Source organism: Scyliorhinus canicula, chromosome 7 (genome assembly GCF_902713615.1).
Source record: "Scyliorhinus canicula chromosome 7, sScyCan1.1, whole genome shotgun sequence".
NCBI classification, from domain to species: Eukaryota; Metazoa; Chordata; class Chondrichthyes; order Carcharhiniformes; family Scyliorhinidae; genus Scyliorhinus; species Scyliorhinus canicula.
This window is the reverse complement of record NC_052152.1, coordinates 196,499,131-196,514,692: the sequence shown is the minus strand read 5'-3', so window position 1 is coordinate 196,514,692 and position 15,562 is coordinate 196,499,131. Positions and strand designations below refer to the sequence as shown.

The 15,562-nt window shown below is 44.1% G+C and overlaps 1 protein-coding gene across 1 annotated transcript in view; it reads right to left on the bottom strand.

Annotated features, from left to right (window-relative positions):
- ncoa6 (nuclear receptor coactivator 6) overlaps positions 1-15,562 on the bottom strand; it is a gene marked incomplete at its 5' end in the record, with an annotated part of 50,210 nt that overhangs the window by 9,279 nt on the left and 25,369 nt on the right. Inside the window, 8 exon segments of the mRNA XM_038803619.1 lie at positions 2,142-2,207; positions 7,326-7,388; positions 14,585-14,774; positions 14,777-15,193; positions 15,196-15,323; positions 15,326-15,376; positions 15,379-15,489; positions 15,492-15,561. Coding sequence (XP_038659547.1) covers positions 2,142-2,207; positions 7,326-7,388; positions 14,585-14,774; positions 14,777-15,193; positions 15,196-15,323; positions 15,326-15,376; positions 15,379-15,489; positions 15,492-15,561 — 1,096 coding nt within the window.

Here is a 15,562-nt window from a genome sequence, read left to right as displayed (position 1 = left end):
TCCGTGGGTTTCCTCTGGGTGCTCTGGTTTCCTCCCACAGTACAAAGTTAAACAGATTAGGTGGATTGCCCATACTAAATTGCCCCTTAGTGTCCAAATATGTGGTTATGGGAGGTTACAGGGATAGGGCGGGGATAGTGGGCCTAGGTCGGGCGCACTTTCGGAGAATCAGTGCAGACTCAATGGGCCGCATGGTCTCCTTATAGGGATTCTATTTAATGTTACATGACATTCTGACTGAGGTTACAGTGCCATCTTGGAGCCAAAGTCATACCCATAATATAATAATACAGGAGATGGCAAGGAGCAAATTCCCCAGGAATTTAAAGCTGGAGCAAATTATTTATTTCAATACCATGGAATTTTATGCAATTCTGCATTACTGGGGCAAAGATTTGTAATACGTACCGTGACTATAAAAACTCATGATTTGTTGTGGGATTATGCAGCAAGTCAATTGGTTGTCTTAAGATATAACTTCTGCCGTTGTAGCTTAATGGGTTTGCTTTGTGCGTGTGAGGACTGTTCAATGTTGAACAAGTATGTTGCTAAAATTATTCGTAACAGTTGGCTGCACTGACTAGGTCAAATTCCATTTTCATTGCATGGGATTACAGGAACCTTTTGTGATGGTTTTTGGGATTTCATTCCATAATGCTGCTGTTCGTGAAAATATAACCGGGGCCTATTGAACTTGTTTGGCCTAAGATGTCCAAAAAGCACTTCAAAAATGTGCCTCCATTTTCTGGTAACTTTACTGAAACTCCCGCGGGCTTCCCGGAAGCCAGTACACCTTGCGGGATCTACCTGGGCCTCGTGAGTCAGCGTGATCAGGATACCACCACAACGGGCACGACCAAGCCATGCGCGCCCAAGTAGGTTTTAAATGTACTAAGGCGTACCCATCAGGGATCTACCAGCCTCCAGTCATCTAACGACTCCCCAAGGAAGTCTCCAGCCAGGCGCTGTTCAGTACTGGTCCACACAGACGTGTGGCACCAGAGGTCTCCGGGGCCATTGGAAGCCCCTGGGTAGACAGGGACAGTGCAAGGTAGCCCCCTGGACCTACCCCTGGAATGGGGACACCTTGACACTGCACCCTGGCACTGTCTAGGTGCCCAGATGGCACAGCAATGCCATGAGTACTGCCAGAGTGGCACTGAGCATGGCTCTCCTCAGGACCTGACCCTTGGTGGAGGGGGGGTATGAAGGGTAGGGGTGTCAGGGCAGGTGTGAAGGCATCTCTGGAAATTTGGAGGTGTTTCATCATTTGGGGGGGGGGGGGTCCATATATATGTGTGGGGGGATGACATACGGGTGGAGGACCTCACTCACGGACCCGCAAGCTCACTTAGAGATTGGGGCACCCTTTCAAAATGGCTGCCCAATTTCTGAGGAGCTGGTCTTGCCAGCGGGCTCAGCTCCTCCGTGATGAAAATAATTCTAAGCGTGGGATAAACCAGTGAGAAACTCCCCAGGGCCCAAAAAAGTGACAAGTGTGGTTAGATAGCAGTGGGGAATGGCCAACAGAACCGGCAGGAAACTCCCACAAATCACACTTCAGAAACTTTCCCGTTAGATTGCGCCCAAGATTATTTTCTAACTAATCAGGGAAAGAGGAGGGCAGAAGTGAACACCTTGAGCATCATTACGCCGTCCATTTATTTTATTTCCAAGTTCATTTTATTCCCTGAAGACAAGGCTGTTGTGTCACAGACATGGTCATCCTTTTGTATTTCACCCACATTAGTACCATTCAATGAGTGGCAGGAGGGTATCCTAGATTGGTTGAGGGTATCCTAGGGTGAAGGACATCACAGCTAGACTCAAATCTTATTTGTTGCTTGGAAATTGCCAGCAGGAATCCTAACCAACCATTTCTAAGCAATTGCCAGTAGGAATTCTAACTAAACATTTCCTGGAATCGTGCATATCTACATGCCTCAGTGACGGTACAATTGAGCCTTCAGAGAAGTTCTCACGTATGTTTCTTTCGAAGCAACACCACATTAATGTTAAATCACTGTGTTACATCTGTAGATTAAAATGTATATGACTACGATAAAATGATTAGCTAAGGATTGGACCAGAATTAGGATCAAGTGAATGTAAGCTTATTTGAAGGTTTGTGATTCTCCTACCGTTTTTCACAATGGTCCCTTGTTGTACTGAACTGGGTGACACTTGTTCTGGAACAACTTGAGGTGCTAAAAATAAAAAAAAAATAATATTCTCAGAGAATAAAGATACTTAGTAGTAATAATTAGACAGTACAATTACAATATCTATAACAGTACAGGATGAGAGTCAGGAATAAACAAATGGATTCCCTTGCATTTATGCAGTGATTTTCACATCCTCAGGACATCCAGAAGTGTTTCACAGTCATTGACATATTGTTGAAGTACAGTCACCGTTAAGGTGGACAAACACAGCAGCAAATTTGCATACAGCAAGGTCTCGCAAACAGCTGCATATAGTGACACCGATCATTCCTGGCCAGAATGGAGATGATTGATATGGGGAATTATTAATCACACCTGGAGACTGCATTGCTCTGAAAGAATGGGAATGATATACGCAGGTAATTCTATTAGGTAACTGCAAGCCCTGTCATTAGGTCCACCCAGCCTCAACTCATTGGCCGACACAGCAGCGTCAACAGACATTCTGCCCTTAAACACAGTGAAGGTATTAATGACCAGCTAATCGGTTTTGGTGGTGAATGTCTGAAAAGATGAAGGTGGAAAATTTGTAAAACGGAAGAATGAATTGTTGGTTGAAAGATAAATGTTGACTTTTTTGTAAGATGTAATGAAACACTCTCTCAGTAATGTACTGAAGTAAGTATCAACTTTGGTTATGTGCTCAATTACGTGTAAAATATATACAATTGACTTTATACAGTAATATATGTACTTTGTACAGGGTCCTTCTCAACATTGTGGCCATCATGATGGGAGTTCAGCAGCCAAAGCTCTGCATTCTGCAACTGAAGAATAATACAGCACAGGAACATGCCCTTCGGCCCTCCAGCCTGGACCAGTCATGATATCAACCTTTGCCAAAAACCCTCAGCACTTCGCTCGATACCCATCCAGCCATAGATACATAGAAGATAGGAGCAGGAGGAGGCCTTTTGGCCTTGCGAACCTGCTCCGCCATTCATCACGATCATTGCTGATCATTCAACTCAATAGCTAAATCCTGCTTTTTCCCCATAACTTTTGATCCCATTCATCCCAAGTGCTATATCTAGCCGCCTCTTGAATATATTCAATGTTTTGGCATCAACTACTTCCTGTAGTAATGAATTCCACAGGCTCACCACTCTTTGGGTGAAGAAAATGTCTCCTCATCTCTGTCCGAATATGACTGTGACCCCTGGTTCTGGACACATCCATATATCGGGAACATCCTCCCTGCATCTACCCTGTCTAGTCCTGTTAGAATTTTATAAGTCACTTCCAGTTGCGGTGATGCGGAGCTAAGCCGCACGTTCGGTAGCTCCTGCTATTTTCGGTCTTTTGGGCTCTTTTAAGGGCCCGTAGCAGTACTGGTGGCCAGGGGCTGGGGGGCCTTGCATAAGCTTAACCTCACAAGGCTGGTGGAGCAAATGGAGGAGGAGTTCAAGAGATGGGACATGTTGCCGCTGTCTCTGGCGGGTAGGGTGCAATCAGTCAAGATGACGGTGCTCCCGAGATTTCTGTTCCTGTTCCAGTACCTCCCCATCCTTATCCCGAAGGCCTTTTTCAGGCGGGTTAACAGGAGCATTACGGGGTTTGTGTGGGCGCCTGGGACCCCGAGGGTGAGAAGGGTGTTCTTGGAGCGGGGCAAGGATTAGGGGAGGCTGGCGCTGCCCAACCTCTGTGGGTATTATTGGGCTGCCAATGGCTGCCACCAGCGATGGTACGTAAGTGGGTAATGGACGGGGAAGGGGCAGCATGGAAGAGGATGGAGATGGCGTCCTGTGTGGGTACGCGCCTGGAGGCGCTGGTAACGGCGCCGCTGCCGCTCCCTCCAACGAGGTATACCACGAGCCCAGTATTGGCGGCTACCCTCAAAATTTGGTGTCAATGGAGACGGCACGGGGGGAGGTGGGGGCCTTGATGGGGTCCCCGATACGGGGGAACCACCGGTTTGTCCCGGGCAGAATTGATGGCGGGTTCCCGAGTTGGCACAGGGCAGGTGTTAGGAGGTTGAGGGACCTGTTTGTAGATGGGAAGTTTGCGAGCCTGTGTGAGCTGGAAGGGAAGTTCAGGCTCCCCCCGGGGAACACCTTTAGGTACATGCAGGTAAGGGCGTTTGTCAGGCGGCAGGTGACGGAGTTCCCTCTGCTGTCACCGCATTGGGTCCAGGACAGGGTTCTCTCAGGGGTGTGGGTTGGAGAGGGGAGGATCTCGGCAACGTACCAAGTGATGCAGGAGGTAGACGAGGCCTCGGTGGAGGAGCTGAAGGGTAAATGGGAGGAGGAGCTAGGTGAGGAGATTGAGGGGGACGTGGGCGGACGCCCTAGGAAGGGTGAACTCCTCCTCTTCTTGTGCGAGGTTTAGCCTGATACAGTTTAAGGTGCTGCATAGGGCTCACATGACCGGGACAAGGATGAGCCGGTTCTTTGGGAGCGAGGACAGGTGTATTAGGTGCTCAGGGAGCCCAGCAAATCATGCCCATATGTTCTGGGCATGCCCAGCGCTGGGGGAATTTTGGAAGGGCGTAACAAGGACGGTGTCGAGGGTGCTAGGATCCATGGTCAAACCAGGCTGGGGGCTCGCAATATTTGGGGTTGCAGAGGAGCCGGGAGTGCAGGAGGCGAAAGAGGCTGACATTCTGGCCTTTGCGTCCCTGGTAGCCCGGCAGAGGATTCTTCTTCAGTGGAAGGATGCGAGGCCCCCAAGCGTGGAGGCCTGGATCAACGATGTGGCGGGGTTTATTAAATTGGGGAGGGTGAAATTTTCCCTAAGGGGATCAGTGCAGGGGTTCTTCAGGAGGTGGCAACCATTCCTGGATTTCCTGGCAGAGTATATTTGTTCTTTGCTAATAACGGACGTTAATTATTTCTTCTTTTTTGTATACACGGTGTGGGGGGGAGGGGGTTTGTTCTTTCCGTTCTTAGTATTTTCTGTTATTGATATTTTGTGAAAATTTGAATAAAAATTATTTTTATTTAAAAAAAAGAAATTTATAAGTCTTTATGAGATTCCCCCTCATTCTTTGAACTTCAGCGGAGAACAATCCTAACCTAGTCAATCTCTCCTCATATGACAGACACGCCATCCCTGGAATCAGTCTGGTAAACCTTCGCTACACTCCCTCGAGAGCAAGATCATCTTTCCTCAGAAAGGAGACCAAAACTGCACACAATATTCCAGGTGTGGCCTCACCAAGACCCTGTAGAATTGCAACAACACATCCCTGCTCCTGTACTCGGTGTGTGCTCCTGTACTCCATGTGTTTGTCAAGATGCCTTTTGAACACCATTAATGTATCTGCTTCCACAACCTCCCCTGGCAACACGTTCCAGGCAATCACCACCCTCTGCGTAAAAAACCTGCCTCGCACATCTCCTCTAAACTTTGCCCCATGGACCTTAAACCTATACCCCTGGTGACTGACCCCTCCACCCTGGGAAAGAGTTCCTGCCTATCCACTCTATCCATGCCCCTCATAAATTTGTAGACCTCTATCAGGTCATCCCTCAACCTCCGTCTTTCTAATGAAAACAGACCGAGTCTATTCAGCCTCTCCACATAGTTAGCATCCTCCAGACCAGGCAACATCCTGGTAAACCTCCTCTGCACCCTTTCCAAAGTCTCCACATCCTTCTGGCAATGTGGCGACCAGAATTGTGCGCAATATTCCAAGCGTGGTTGTACCAAGATTCTATACAACTGTAGCACGACTCGCTAGTTTTTATACTCGATGTCCCGTCCAATGAAGGCAAGCATTCCGTATGCTTTCTTGACTACCTTGTCCACTTGTGTTGCCACCTTCAAGGATCTGTGGACCTGCATGTCCAGATCTCTCTGACTTTCTATATTCCTAAGAATTTTGCCCTTTACCGTATATTTCCCCTCTATGTTAGACCTACCAAAATGCATTACCTGACATTTGTCTGGATTAAACTCCATTTGCCATTTCTCTGCCCAAATATCCAACCTATGTCCTGCTGTATCTTCTAACAATCCTCAATACTATCTGCCACTCCACCATCCTTGGTGTCAACTGCGAACTTACTAATCAGCTGAAGGGTAAAGGGTCAAATAACCAGCACACGTTTACCAAATTATGATCGCTGAAAAATAACAGTCAGGAATGACGGGCAATTGCTCATCCAACACACTTGTGAGTTATATTGCACACAAAAATGAATAAATCAGACTACCACATAAATGATGCACTGACTAATGAATGCACAAAAGAGAATTGCTTCAGTTAGGTGGGAAGTATTATTTCTAAAGTGTAGAGCCAGAGAATGTATGGAAAAAGTGCAGAGCCATTCCACTGAAGCCCCACCCCTAAATATAACCTTCCCTCAATGAAGTCTGTCCACAATCTCTGCTGCTTACCCAATGGCAGGAAGGCGTGGCTCGCAGGATAAATACCCTTATTGTCTACCCAAACAATCCTTATTGTCTACCCGAAACAGTCCTTATTGCCTATCCAAAACAGTCCTTATCGTCTGCCCAAAACAATCCTTATTGTCTACCCAAAACAATACTTTTATGGAAAAGGTTTCTGAGAGTTCTTTCCTCAGTTAAGAGCTGGATGCCATCTGCAATGATGCCAGTAGGTTCATACATTACTGCCACTTCCCACTGTAACATTTTGAAGCAAGTCTCCAAATTTACATTGTTACCAATTTCTGATGTCTTTCTCCAAAGGAGTGTCGGACAGTATCTTTATGCTGCAGCGAGGGTAAAGCTACAGGAATTCAGCACTTGCGGGACCATATCCAGTGAGAGCAGAGATACTGTTGGAGCCTAAGCACTTACAACCAAAGTAGTCACTTGCAATGAAACAAAATGGAGGAATACAGATGTTCACTCTCTTGCCCTTCACCACCACTTGGGATATGAACATCCACAAATTCAAAGGAAATTGATGACAAAGCTGCCTAAAATTCAGGTCTAAACTTAGGCCAGAAAACAACAGGAATGCGGGGAGACACTGGAGAATTTTAGAATTGTTGGAGGAAAACATATCTGGGGGAGGCCTCCAATTCAATTTAAAAGTCACAAATCCAACAAGAGTTCAATTTAAGGCATATTTAACTGAATTATTTGCAACTATTATACAAGAAACATCTGCATAGGACACAGACTTACTTGTGGCCAGTGGTCCTGTGTCTGAATGTTCCAAAGCCTCTTTTTTCTCTGCAATCTGCTCACCTATCAAGAGAAGTGCATAAAAACACTGCATAAGGGGACCAATCCTTTTAAGGTAATGGCAACAATGGTAGAATGAGTAAAACAAAGGCAAATCCAATCATTTTTAATTTTTAAAAAAGGACTCATAACATTTCACAATACACAAAAAACACACATTGTAATATTTAGACTGGTTGTTTTCAGTATTTGATGTTAGGGTACTCTTCACTTAATCCCAGTTGGGAATGATGCTGGTCATCAAAAACTGTTGTAGGTTTGGACTCCCATCCAACCTACAATTTCCCAAAGCAATTTCCAATCTCTGTAATAGCAACAGGGATGAATGAATAAAACTCATGAAATGTCCCAAAAGGAAATTAGACAGGGAAAAGAAATAAAGAGGCAAGTTACCTCTGTCCACTCTTGAGGGCCATTAACATTAGGATCAAGACCAACATGGAGAAGAAGCATATTTATTCACTTCAGTTATGTGGAAAGACTAGAGAAGTTAGAATTATTCTTTACAAAGCAGAGGAGATGGAGGTTAAAGGATGATTTAATACAAGTGTTCAAATTAATAAGGGGTCTTTGATAAGCGTAGGTAGGAATAAATGGTTTCCACTGGCAAGAAGGTAAGCAAGGAACACAGATACAAGAAAACTGGCAAAAGGACCAGAGGCAGCAAGAAGAATATATTCCTCCTCCCCCCACCCACCAGTAAGTTATGATCTGGAATACACTGTCTGAAAGGGTAAAGAAGCGGATTTAATAGTAACTTTCAAAATGGAACTGGAGATGGGGTTGAAAAGGAAAAATTTCCAGAGCTATGGAGGAGTAGCAGGGGATTGAGACTAATGGAATCACTCAAGAAACTAACACAGGCATGGTATCAAGTGCTGTAGGACTCTGAGAAGCGTGGGGCTAGATTGCATTCCTAAAATTTCAGCCAGGAAATTTTGTAACTTTGAAAAGTCAGAAGAGGCTTCGAAGTTATTAGAAACAAAATCCAATAGGACGCACTATTTTTCTGTTATTCATTTATAAATGTACTGATTGTCACTAAAAATGCAGATTACTCGGAAAAGGTGTACTCAGCTTCAGTCTTTAAATGAAGCTTTCTTCCACACAATGAATTAAAGATCAAAAGTTGAGAGTTTCTGTACTTCAGATAAAATTAACTTCATTCGTTTGGTAGATGCAGAGAGATAATGAATGCAGTTATCATTTTGCAAAATTCCCTAGATTGTGGAAAGATCTCATTATATTGGAAAATGGTGACTGTGATTCCCCAAGGAGGGAGACAGAAATCAGGAAACAAAAGGCCAGTTAGCCGAACATCTGTCATAGGGAAAATGCTAGAATTTACTATTAAGGCGATTATAGTGGGGCACTCAGAACATCTTAATGCAGTCGTCAAGTAACAAGCAACGTAGATAAAAGGAATATAAAAAGGAAGGACGTTTTGCTACATCTGTACAGGACACTGGTGGGAACACGTTCATAGTTTTGGTTTCCTTACTTTTAAGTATATAATTGCATTAGATGCAATTCAAAGACGATCCACTTGACTGATGCCGATAGCAAAGGGTTTATCTTCTGAGGAAAGGTTTGGCCGGTATCTACTAGTTTAGAAGAATGAGAGGCGAGATCTTATTGAAATATACAAGACCCTGAGGGGACTTGACAGGGTGGATGATGAAAGGATATTTCCCCTTGTGTGAGAGACTAGATTTAATGGACACAATTTTAAAATATTCCATTTAAGACGGAGCTGTCTCCCCTTGTGTGAGACTAGATCTAATGGACACAATTTTAAAAATCTCATTTAAGACAGAGATGAGGAGACATTTTTTGTCTCAGTGTCGTTAATCTGTGGAATTCTCTTCCCCAGAGAACAGCAGAGGCAGGATGAAGGGCTGAGTGGCCTACACCTGCTGTTAATTTTCATGTTAATGTGCAACAGTGTTTTAGCTTTGGATGAGTGCATTTTAAGATTACCTTCTTCCACTATTGCATAATACTCTGCAAGACCTCCCCAGTCATCTTACTGCCAGTGGAGGCTTTCTCTATTAAAAATGCGACATTGACTCTGTCTCCAACCAACATTTGAAGAATGACTTCTCATTATTCCAGGGATCACCATTTTACCCTTACACTTGAGTCAGTCTTGCATTGACTGCTCCACCTTTCCAGAAATGCCGTGATACTGATCCAACTCCCAAGAGAAGATACAGCTTTGCAGGAAAACATTTCTTCCTTTATCCTTTAACACAGCATTTCGCTCAGCTTTGTACACAATTTAGCTATTTTGGAATGCCCAAGCACATGTTCTAGCAGAGGCTAGATTTCAAATTGGTGTCTCCTAGACAGAAGTGTGTGAGGAAACAAACTTTCAATTTACAGTAGGACACAGAAGAAATGCAGGCTGGAGCGGTGGAAACTAGGTTGGACGCTTGTGCCTTCATTTCAACTAGTTTTTCCAAATATAGAACATCAAATGATCTCAGATAGAGTGATGTGTTTGTGGGTGATCAAGAACACGTATATTTGAAAATACCTTAGAAAAACAGTTCCATTGCTAAAGACAAAGTGTTACAGGGTCATGCTAAACATCTTTCATCACAAACCTGATCATCTTCACCAGTGGAATCGACATTTTTCATTGTATGTATAGAACATGCACATTTACTCTAGGGTGTGTTATGTAGTCAAAATTGCCGTGTCAGGCACAACATTTAACAATCATTACACAATAGTGTGAAACAGGACTGTATTTCTATGACTGTTCAATATATGGAACATAGACCCACTTCACACTATTGCACTGCACACAGACAAGGAACCAGTCTTAAATCCCAGCCTCTCTTGCAATACGTACTCAACCTTTTCCAAAAAGCGACTTGTCACAGCAATAAATATGAAGGTAGTGCTGGGTCTAAACGATAGATGGGGGAATATATATCCTCCCATAGCACTCCAGTCAGGGAGCAACGCCACAATATCACAGCACTGTGGAACCAGGCGGAAGAAGTGGACAAAGGCACAATCTAGCAGAAAGCTGCAGGGGCTAACCACATTCTCAAGGGAATACGAGATCAGAGAAATAATTTTTTTTAAAGGTAAAAAGACAAAACAGACAGTGGCACTGGAAGAAACAGAAAGGACAAAGACTGAGAAAATGTTCTCAATTATCTAACTAATTAATTCAATCTGTAATTCAGGAGAATCAGCTTTACCCAGAATGTGTGAACATGCTGTCACAGAGAAGTTAAGATAAATAGCACAAATGCTAAATAAGCTAAATAAACATTACAGAGAAAGGAATCGAATGTTATCCTGATGGGCAGATGCATTAAAATGGGAAGAGATTTCTGTTGAGCATTCTCCCAAGCATAGATTCTTTCCAAGGTCAATTCTATGCAGTTTGTAAGTACTATCCTATGGACTGCAGCAGTTCAAGAAGGCAGCTCACCACCACCGTCGCAGGACAATTAGGGATGGGCAATAATTCTGACCTACCCATGGACACTCACTTCCCAGATTGGTGCTTTGAGAATGATCAAGAAGGATATTGCTTTAGGACTGGAGAATCCTTTTGTTCTATCTTGGAACCAGACATGTCATAAAACACCAACCTAAAGACAAATCCCATATGCAGCCTCCTCATTAGCCAACTTCCTCCCTCTCCCTCATTTCATAGAACCAAAATTGACAACACAAAGTCAATCCTGTTGGTACATACCAACTTGTGCTAAAGCAATTCAAACTCATCCTAGCACCACCTATTTCACCGTAGCCCCATATCTCTCCCTCAGACTCAAATATGTATCTAATTTTCCGCTAAAAGATAGTGATCACTGCCTGGTATATGCCCCATGAAAAAGCATTCCATGCTCCAAGAATTTGCTCAATGAAGACATTCTATATCCTCTCATTTCACTGCTCGTTGTATGTTGTGATATTTCATGACTTAATCCCTCAGCAAGGCAACCAGCATTTTTCCCCATCCTATCAAAAGTCTCACTCTTCATCTCTGCTCCAATGGAATAGGCCCTAGTATCTATATTCTCTCTTCAGAATCAAAGTTTCCACAGTCCCAATATCAGCCTGATGATCAGCCGATCAGGCTTCATAAGCTTCATCGAAAGCGCAAGAGTGTTTTAAATTTCATTGGTGCCTTATTGAGAGTGAACGACTACACCTTTGCACACCTTCTTCATAACGTCCAATGTTCTCCATGGGTAACAACAAGTATAGTGCAAACCAGTCGAGAAAAGTAAAAATGCCTCAGCTGTCATAAAAGAATGATAGAGCACAGGAGGCTATTCAGCCCATCATCTCTGTGCTAACAATCAGCCATGGTTACTGAAAAACTACACTGTGGGTAAAAGTTTGGAACTATTTGACAGTAATGCTGATGGATTGTAGGTTAGGTAGTTGAGTTGCAATGATCCAAATGACTGTCATCTGGATTTTGCACAGGAAAAGAGAATCAGTGTTTACTATTTGAAGGATACGACCATTTATATTAAACGACTGAAACATCACCGTTACCACAAAACAATAGTGACCACTATCAGAAGCAATTCATTGGTCATAAAGTCTGAGAGGCCCAAGAAAGAGAATTGCCCCACACTATTTGAACACAATCCAAGCTGGCACAATCTTATGGTTCATTAACATCACCTCTCATTCTTCTAAACTCCAATGAGTATGGGTCCAACCTGTTGATCTTTCCTCATAAAACAACCCCTTCATCCCAGGAATTAGCTGAATGAACCTTCTCTGACCTTCAAGAAGGGAGGAAGGGGTAAACTAGGAAAGTACAGACCAGTCAGTCTAAGCTCAGTCGTGGGGCAACTATTGGAAGCAATCCTTTTTTAAAAATAAATTTAGAGTAGCCAATTATTTTCTTTTCCAATTAAGGGGCAATTGAGCGTGGCCAATCCACCTAACCAGCAAATCTTTGGGTTGTGGGGGTGAAACCCACGCATACATGGGGAGAATGTGCAAACTCCACACGGACAGTGACTCAGGGCTGGGATTCGAACCTGGGTCCTCCGCGCCGCAGTCCCAGTGTTAACCACTGCCCCACATGCTGTCCTGGAAGTAATGCTGAGAGACAGAATTAATCAGTATTTGGGGAGACAGCGATTAATCAAAAACAGTAAATTTTGCGCCCCTTGACGGCAGGATTGCAAATCACAACTGGGCGGAGAATCGGGCACCCGGCCGAAATCAAGGTTCGCGCTGGGCACCAAGCCAACTGTTATGTTTCGGACTTCGCTGATGGCAGGAATGGGTTTGCGCCCGCCTGCCCGTGGGAGGATGCCAGGACCCTATTCTCCGGCCTTGCATGAATCACTGTTTTGTTTGGGCGGGATTTACAACAGATCTCACCACGTGGGCCTGATATGCTGGATCTCGCAGTGAGCCAAGGGGGTTGCCCCCAAAGTCCATCCGAGGGCCACCCTCCCCTGACAATGCACATACTGCCGACCCCTCCCTCCCGGGACCCTCTTAATAGGGAGATCCTCCCTCCCGGGACCCTTTAATCGGGAGACTCCCCCTCCCCTCCTGGGACACCTGAATAGGGAGTCCCCCACAGGTACCCCCTAACTAAAGAACCTCTGACAGGGACCCTCCTAATTTCTGGGTATGAAATACTTTGACTTGAGCAGCTCTAAAGATGAAGGTACCAATAAAAATCCAAGACTTATGAAAAAGAAAAACAGAATCCAAGAAATCATAAAAAAGAATTCTTTGGAACAGAGAGGATGTTGAGCCATTTGAGCCTGTTACCATGCTTTCACTACATTTTAAGATGATGTCCACTACCATGCAGGAACTGTATATTTCTTTTGTCTATTTAAAAAAAAAAATTTAGAGTACCAATTCATTTTCTTTTCCAATTGAGGGGCAATTTAGCATGGCTAATCCACCTACCCTGCACATCCTTTGGGTTGTGGGGGTGAAACCCATGCAGACACGGGGAGAATGTGCAAACTCCACATGGACAGTGATCCAGAGCCAGGATAGAACCTGGGACCTTGGCGCCGTGAGAGAGCAGTGCTAACCACTGCGTGCATGAACGGTATTAAGCAAAGGTCTTATTTAAATATTACCCACAAATAAAGTTTGTGAACATTTCTGCTCGTTACTCAATTACTTTGCAAATAACTCTCTCATAGAAGAGGAAAATAAGTGCGAGAAAAATAATTAGATGTGCATTTGTAAAGCACCCGTCACGATCACAGATCATCCCAAAGTGCTTTACAGCCAATTAAGCACTCGAAGTGTATTACTGTTGTAGAAGTAGGAACATAGCAATCACCTTGCACACAGCAGCTCCACATGTACAGTGTGACTGATGACTGTTTTTACGGTGGTTGACCGAGGATAAATGTTGGCTGGAGACTGCGATAATTCCCTTCCTCTTCCTTAAATAGTGTCACAACGTATTTAAGTTCACCTGAGGGGGGCAGATATGACTTCATCTGAAAGCTGGTACCTCCAGCAGGTAACACGCCCTCACTTAATGCACTGAAGTGTCAGCCTTATGTTTGTGCTAAAGTCCTGGAATTGAACCCAGGATTGACCCACAATCTTCTGAACCAGAGGTGAGGGTGCAATCATTGAGCCACAGATTACCTGCAACAAAAATTACCTTGAACTAAAACTTCCACTAGACTTTAGGTAGCACATTCCAGAAATACGCCGATTTTCCCCAAATTTCAATCATAGGATGTACCACAGCGGATTTTGCAAAGGGTGAAAGCAGCACACTATTTTAAGTTTAAAGCAGGGACTGGCACACCGAAATTTCAATGATCCCCACATATTTTGGGATATCAAATCATGATTAGCAAAAATAAACTGTCCGCTACTTTGGAAGATTTAGATGTGTGCAATTATCCACCAGATTTGGTTAAATGCAACCAAAAGACTAAAGTATTGTGATTTTGATATTTATCCTCAAAAGTTGTCACTGAAAGGTTGCCTCAAAAACGAAAAGATTAGTTCGAAGGCAGAGCAGAATGACAGATTATGGTTAATTTGATATCCAGGGATGATTGGATCGGAATTATTTAGAAGCAACTCAAAGAGAATGAAGACAAGGTGACTAAACCTAAAGTCTATGCTTAAAGTAAGGCTATGTGTTGATGCTTAGTTTAATATAGAATCCTGCAAACACATGCATAGTACCAATTAGATACCTGTATTTGGTAGGTGATCTTTATTTGTTCCCACTTTCACTCCTGACGAACAACTTCCCTCAGATTGTGAGACTGCAAGACTGCTATCACCAACAGGTACTACAGATTCAGGCTCAGGGTTCTGGGGAGTGATGGCTGGCGTGAAATTGTTTTGAGCAGTGCTATTCAATGTACTTGCAGGGTGAGGAAACCAGAGACAGTAGAAGCAGAGCTGCTAGTTGTACCAAATGTGACGTTAACAGAAGTGCCTATGTCTGGTTGACTAGCTGAAGGAGGGAATATTATCTGATTAGTTTCTGTAGGAGGAACTCCTCCTTCAGGACTACCAGGAAGTGCTGCTTTTTGCACCTGATCATCAACACCTGGGGAAGCCAATTCAGATGCTGCTGGGTCATCTTTTTTATCTGGGGAGGCCTTCTGACATGCCTTGGTCATAAGGAACTGACCAATCTTATCTACCTTCCCTCTTCCTTTGTTGGACGATATTGGACTTCGCCTACTACAAGAAGAGCTACCTGGGCTAGCAGATGTAGGCGACGTCGCAACTGCTGTTGCATGGGATGAAGCTGAAGAACTGTGGTCAACCATGCCATTATTCTGAAGAGGTTTCACTGAGGGCTGAAGTCCACAGCTGGTCTATGAGGAGATGCTGGAGAGCTTGATGGTGGTTGAACTGGTGATGACCTCTGGACCACTGTTCTATTTGTTGGTGAAGAAGTAGAATTAAGAGAGCTATTACCGACGGGTTGGGCGAAGCTGCTGGGCACGATGAACTTTGAGCAGTTGTGGAATCTGGATTACAGTAACTGACTGAGGTGTCAATATAGAGGTTGAGGGAGCAGTTACTTTAGGTACAGTGGCTGACTGGGGTAGCAAAGGTTCTTTAACAACCTGGAATACAGATTATTTATAAACACAGGTGTGGAGATAAATGCTGGCTGCGAACCAGACTGCACCACTGGTTGTACCTCAGGGCAC